The sequence below is a fragment of the Glycine soja genome, chromosome 8 (assembly GCF_004193775.1).
Source record: "Glycine soja cultivar W05 chromosome 8, ASM419377v2, whole genome shotgun sequence".
Taxonomy (NCBI): Eukaryota; Viridiplantae; Streptophyta; class Magnoliopsida; order Fabales; family Fabaceae; genus Glycine; species Glycine soja.
This window is the reverse complement of record NC_041009.1, coordinates 43,639,490-43,646,578: the sequence shown is the minus strand read 5'-3', so window position 1 is coordinate 43,646,578 and position 7,089 is coordinate 43,639,490. Positions and strand designations below refer to the sequence as shown.

At 30.8% G+C, this 7,089-nt stretch overlaps 1 protein-coding gene across 1 annotated transcript; it reads left to right on the top strand.

Moving 5' to 3' along the window:
- Positions 1-3,090: 3,090 nt before the first annotated feature.
- On the top strand, positions 3,091-6,524 carry LOC114421058 (probable serine/threonine-protein kinase PBL23). Its single transcript, XM_028386826.1, has 5 exons — positions 3,091-3,469; positions 3,952-4,133; positions 4,270-4,459; positions 4,799-5,190; positions 5,996-6,524. The coding sequence occupies exons 1-5, from the start codon at positions 3,346-3,348 to the stop codon at positions 6,344-6,346; spliced, it is 1,239 nt and encodes a 412-aa protein (XP_028242627.1). The 5' UTR covers positions 3,091-3,345; the 3' UTR covers positions 6,347-6,524.
- The last annotated feature ends 565 nt before the right edge of the window (positions 6,525-7,089 follow it).

Genomic DNA, 7,089 nt, shown 5'->3' with positions numbered 1-7,089 from the left:
CCTTTGGTCCTATATATAAGAAATAATTATCTAATTCATCAATATCAATAAAAGTAGTTAGATTAGTTAATTTCTCATAAAATTTAGTTTTATTCCAAGACTACCCATAATACTAAATAATTTAAGAGATGGTTGTTTTTTAAAAGATAACTTTTCAACCAATGAATGTCTCTTATTTTAATGATACATCAATAAATGCACCTCCTTTCACGAAGAAATCAGTATAATCATTAATAGACCTCACAATAATTAATTATATGTAAAAAGAAAATTTAGCAATAAAGTAATACTACTTATAATTAGGACCAAAAAATTTGTTTTTTTGTTTCTTAGGACCAAAATTAGTATTTACTAACTTAAAAGTATGCACAATATATATATGAGAAGTGCCAAGGGGAAGGGGTCAGGCCCTAAGCCACCCCTGATGCATTAATCCTAGGTCCTACTTATGGGTTAAGAAATTAAAAGAAGAGAATATTTATTGTAAAATTACAAAAGAACGTAAAAAAAATCATACATACCATAATTATACGTATTTTAATAAAAAATAGTTATACTTTAAATTTTTTATGATACTGGTTAATTTTTTTTTTATTAAAATTGAGGTTTTCAAAGAAAGAGAACAAAATTTATATGCTTTCATTTGGACCCATTTTTTAATTTGTAGAAACTATAATATTATTTATGAAAAGTAATTATTTTTTAGTTTATGGGTGTCATACCCTAATTTCGTCCGGGGACTATCATTTGTTGATCTTTTGATCCTTACTAATCGACTTACGATGTTGAATGTCAATTACAATCTGAAATAGATGATCATTTAATGTTTTGATCAAGAACGCAAAAGATGCCGAAAGGGAGGAGCAAAAGGATCATTTCAGGGAGTTTTCTGGACCCTGGCTCGCCTAGGCCCCCAAATAGCTTAGGGGTGAAGTAACCAGCTCGCTTGGGCTCCAGCTCGCCTGGGCAAGCTGCCATGACCCCTAATGCCATCTTTTGCTATAAATAGGCGTGAGGGAGGCTAAGTAATGGGTTCCAAGGTCCAACATTGAGAGAAACCAGAGAGAAGAAGAAGAAAGAAGAGAAAAACGAGGCTAAGGCGCTACCGAATTGCGACCGTAATCGACTTCTACGTCGTTCTTCGTTCGCCATCCAGTTAGTTTTTGATTTAAGGATTTAAATGCGATCTATGCACCCTTAGGGGTCCTCTTTCTTGTTTTGTACATCTTTATCTCCTTCTTCTATCATTAGTAATCTCATTTTCTTCTTGTAAAATATGTTTCAACCGATCATTAGTACCGCAACTTATCTTTAAAAAAGATTGAAGGTTAATAAGCAAAATCAAAATAAAACCAACTCAAAAACTTCTTCATTTCATCAAATATTGCTTGAGATCGTTTTAAGGTCCAATGCCTTAACGATTTTCTCCGCTTTTCATTAAACATCACTTGAGATCGTTTCAAGGTCCAACGCCTTAATGACTCTCTTTGTTTTTCAAAGTTTAAAACATCGTTTCAAGCTCCAACGCCTTAAATAATTTTTATTCGCAATTAAAATCAATCTTTCAAAAAATATAAAATCAATGTAACACACAAAATTTCAAATTTAAAGAACAACATAGGTCTAAATTTCTCATCACACCAGAGGATACGTAGGAGCAAGAGCAACACCCTTGTTGATCCCAAAAAAAAATAAACGTTAAAAGGAAAAATACATAATCTTGAAGTCATATTTTGCACACTCAATTAAAGGTTGTCGTCCCTTAGGACGGGTGCATGGGGTTCTAATAACTTCCCAATGTGTAAACAACTCTCAAACCCTTATTTTTTAAAGTTCGCATACCTCTTTTTTTATTTTTCTAACATTTTCCTCGAATAAACGTTGGTGACGACTCCACGCATTTTTTTCACGAGAAGATGCATTTTTTTCATTTCACCTTGTCCTTCCGTAGAAGGATAGGTTGCGGCAATGGGTATGATGGAACTCTATTCCAATGTTTTATGTAATTATATATTCATGACTCGGATTTAATATTACTCGTTAATTTACCATGTTGGTTGATTTAGTCACTGGGTAGTTATTTGGGTTCATTTGTTGTTGTCTTCTAATAAATAAAAATTAGTTTTATGTTTAGAGATAGTTTATGCCTATTTTAAAGTAAATATTTACTATCGGATAAAAAAGGTAATTCTTTATTGTGTGAATTATGTTGTGGAACTTTAATTTTGATTACAAATAATATCAATGAATTACGAAAGCATTTTGTATTTAGTTAATGTTATTAATTTTCAAACTATTTGTTATGTATATTTTTTATTGCACTTCCTTTTAGAATAAAAAAACAATAAGATGGCTAGCTCATTTCTGATTAGTGTCCTTTTTTCTCTTTCTTTCCTCTAAATTAAGTATTAAAAAATGTAAGAAAAAGTGTAACAAAATAGTGTGTGAAAACCATTTCCCTTATTAACCATTAACAAAAGTGTCGTCTTTAGAAATTAAAATATGAATCCATTACTTGTCCAGAAATTTATTTTATGATGAGGAGGGTGTTAAAATATTGCTTTAAATTTTATTTGAAGTCTATGAATTTAATCAGAGTCAAGACATTCCAGTTGACACAGCAAATTCCACTTAACAATTTGATTAAATCGGTTGCATCCAGTTTCTTTTGACGGCTAATTACTACAAGTGTATTAGCAGATTCAATTATACACGATAAAATTTGAATTACTAATAACATATAACGACGATGTTTCATATAAAAAATTTAAATAAAGCATCCTAATTTATAATTTTTTAAGTAATTCAAAGCATATTATTATTATTATTATTATTATTATTATTATTATTATTATTATTATTATTGTTATTGTTATTATTATTATTATTATTATTATTATTATTATTATTATTAATCACGTGAGAGAAGACGTGTATGGAATCATTTGCATTGTCGTAACAGAGATTTTAGGCAACAATAGCCATAGTTAAACATGAATGACTCACTATGGTTATTTTTGGTATTAGCAAATTTGACCAAGTCTTCATATCCATTCCAAGCTCATAGGCCCTGAAGAAAGAGGAAGCAAAAGAAACCGTGTGAGATAGGAAAGATTCTCAGAATCTAGAATATCAGCATGGTTTTTTTGCAGGGACAACAAGGTTTGAATTAGGAACAATTAAACAAGATATTAAGGCACTTGTGGGGCTGTGTGTAAGGTTTCTAGAGCATTGGATTACAGGGTAACATTTGCATGGTGACAGAAGGATTTGGAAAGCCAATGCACAAAGTTTTGAAACTTTGTAAATGTGGGGGTTGATTAGATCAAATTGTGGGAAAGAAAAATGAGTTGTTTTCCTTGTTGTACATCACAAGAGAGGATCAACAAGAAATCATTGAAGAAGAGCATTAAGGAATACCATGAAGAAAAAATTCTAGCCTCATTTGCCAACATCTCTGTTAAAACAGGTGAATTTTCAGCATTATGTCTCTTACTCCTATTTTTTATGTGTGGTTCTGAATTACAGGTTTCTCATCGTTGAATTGTATGATTTATAGGCCAAAATTCTGTAGTTTAATGTATCATTTCGAGTTCAATGTTGTTTTTGCTATTAACATTTTTTAGTACTATTCAAATTATATTCTCTAAATATTGAGGTCTGAAAAGGAAAATTATGTGATGTTAGAACAATCACAATTGGTTTTAATATCATTGATGGTGCATAGGTTTTGTAAGCTTTATCAAGTCTTATTATAACAACTAGTATGAAATGAGAAGGCTTCAAAATGCAAGAGTTTAGACCATTAGAATATAGTTTACAGTATAGATGTTTCCTTTACTTTGTAAGCTTTAGAGTTTGGATGATAGATTGCCAAATTGAGGGTGCAGAATGGGTTGTCAAATATAAATACCATTAATGTTGAAAAGTTGAACAAATTTTATGTTGTAGATAGTGGCAAGCGAAATCTCATAACAAATGAGCTAGCAAAGCTTGGGAAAGGAAACATTACCTCTAAGATATTTCCATATCGTGAGCTATGTGTTGCAACTCAGAACTTTAACCCTGCCAATATGATTGGTGAAGGAGGCTTTGGGAGGGTATACAAAGGACACCTTAAAAGCACAAATCAAGTATTACTTCAACTTCTCTTTTAAATATATATATATATATATATATATATATATATATATATATATTATGTTAAAAGGAAGAAAAAAAAAACTATTCAAGTTGTAACTAACCTTCTAAGTGTTGTGTCACATGTAGGTTGTTGCTGTGAAGCAACTTGACAGGAATGGATTTCAAGGGAACAGAGAATTTCTTGTAGAGGTTTTGATTTTGAGTCTTTTGCACCACCCTAACCTTGTCAACTTGGTAGGGTATTGTGCTGAAGGTGAACATAGGATTTTGGTGTATGAATATATGATCAATGGCTCTTTAGAAGATCACTTACTTGGTAAGTAAATGTACTTCTTACACACTCCCTTTTTGCTTCAATGCATAACAACTAAATTTCATAATGACATCCAACTTAAGTATACAATTTGAATAAATGAGATGATTAAACTAAGAGTTGGGAGCAACATGACCATATGAGCACAATGGATCATCATTAATTATAATTAATTTAGTGATTGACAAAAAGTTTTCAGTTTTCATGTAATGTTTTCAAAAGGTTTATATAGGAAATGCTGAAAATGAAAAGAAAAACAAAAGTTGTTTGCCCCATTTCATATAGTATCATTACTTAATAAGAATGTAAATCTTATTGACCAACAACAAAATGAATTTTCAGAAATAACTCCGGATAGAAAACCTTTGGACTGGCAGACTAGAATGAAAATTGCAGAAGGTGCAGCAAAAGGACTTGAATATTTGCATGAACAAGCAAACCCACCAGTGATATACCGCGATTTCAAAGCATCAAACATACTGCTAGATGAAAACTTCAATCCAAAGCTCTCTGATTTTGGACTTGCAAAGCTTGGTCCAACTGGAGACAAAACACATGTGTCCACAAGAGTGATGGGAACATATGGCTATTGTGCTCCCGAGTATGCATCAACCGGGCAATTGACTTCAAAATCAGATGTGTACAGTTTTGGAGTAGTGTTTTTGGAGATGATCACTGGAAGAAGAGTAATTGATAATGCAAGACCATCAGAAGAGCAAAACTTAGTCCTTTGGGTATGTCTTTAATTAAACCTTTCTTATGTGCCAAAAAGCATAGCAATATTTCTCTAGAGAGAAAAAAAAAAGTTTTTACTTCACATCATTTTTGTTATACTCCTTTCACACTACTTGTAACTCATCTGAGGCAAAAAGAATAAAGGGAAAAAAAAGATTTTTTTTCAATAGATGATGTAAAAGAGTTTAGAGCCTCTCTAGTACTGAAAATATACGAAAGAGAAAGACAATATTTTTTGTGGATAAGTTGTGTTTCTCTCTATCTCCTCTAGCATCTAGTAAATAAAGAAGATCTTAATTCGATTTAAAAGGTAGGAGTAAAAATATCTACATAATTTTTTCACACCTCAATTTCTATGCCCATCTTAAATTTTCCCAGTTCTTTTTTTCTTTTCTTTATTACATCACCTCCTGTTACATATTTCTTTCTTCTTTCATATTTGTCTCTTCACTCCCAAGATATATATGAAAATGGATTCATTGCACACAGTCATGCATTCATGAATCTAAACCTATGGGTGAAGATCGGATAGTTTATAATTTAAATGTGTATTTTTATATTGAAATTATCAAGATTAAATATATGAGCCATCCGATCTTTATCTAACGCTTTGGATTGTTTACATTTTAGAAGTTTTAGAAGTGTATTTTAAATTTAAATTATGATCGAGATAAAAAAAAAATGAGTGTCTTATCAATGTCCAATGATTCTGATTGGCTGATTTGTGTGAATGTGTGACAAAAAAAAAAATCTTCTTTGAAAAAGAAAATAACATGAAATAATGAAATTTGTTCTTCTTTTCAGGCACAACCACTTCTAAGAGATAGAATGAAGTTTACACAAATGGCAGATCCATTGCTAGAAGATAACTACCCCATAAAGAGTCTATACCAAGCTCTAGCAGTAGCAGCAATGTGTCTCCAAGAGGAAGCTGATACTCGACCTTTGATCAGTGATGTAGTTACAGCCATTGAGTTTTTAGCAAGGAAGAAAGTAGAAGTGGATGAACCACGACATACAAAAGAAACTTCTTCCACTCAAGATGGAGATAGTAGTGAACACAATGAATCTGATGAAGAATCTGATGGCGAGGAAGACGATGAGAATGAAGATGAGGAGAAGGATAAGAACGTTGAAATCAACAAAAAAGAATGATGTATGTGTGAATGGAAATGCAACTAATTAATTCAAGTCCTTTGTCCAACCCACTCTCTAGTGTCCACAAAGTGATTAACAAGGAGAAAGAAAACCATGCATGCACATTATAAAGTTATAATGCAATTTCAACACCTACTACGTACTTGCCAATTTTTATTGGCGATGTGCCTTTCAATTGTATGAGTTATTACACTTACATGTTATGATCTGTTTGTTTTAGATTTTGAAAGAATTATTTTGGGAGATCATGAAAGAATTTAATTAAGAAAAATCAACATGTAATACCCAGAACTAACTATTAATGACTAGACTTTATTTTTAGAAATTTCTTTAAAACAAAAACTTAAAAAAAAAAAGTAATTGTTTTGCAGTTTACATTAAAAGAAATGACTCAAGGTAGAGAGAGAAAAAAAGAATGGGGAAAGAGAGATAAAAGATGGAGGATCAATCTTTTACGTATGGGTAACGATGAAAAGGAGAGAGATGAGATGCAAAAGAGAAAATAAACTATTTTTTATCTTAATTCAGCTCCTTTACTTAATTTTTTATTTTATAATTACTTGTTTTTAAAGATAAATGAATTTAATTAGAATGTAATAATATTATAAAAGTCTTTTATCCAATCATCATGGATGATTATACATCATGATAATGAGATTATTGATTTTTATAATAATTAATTTTAGAATCATATTTAAAAGGATTTTTAATTGATTATTATTGTGAATTTTTTTACAATG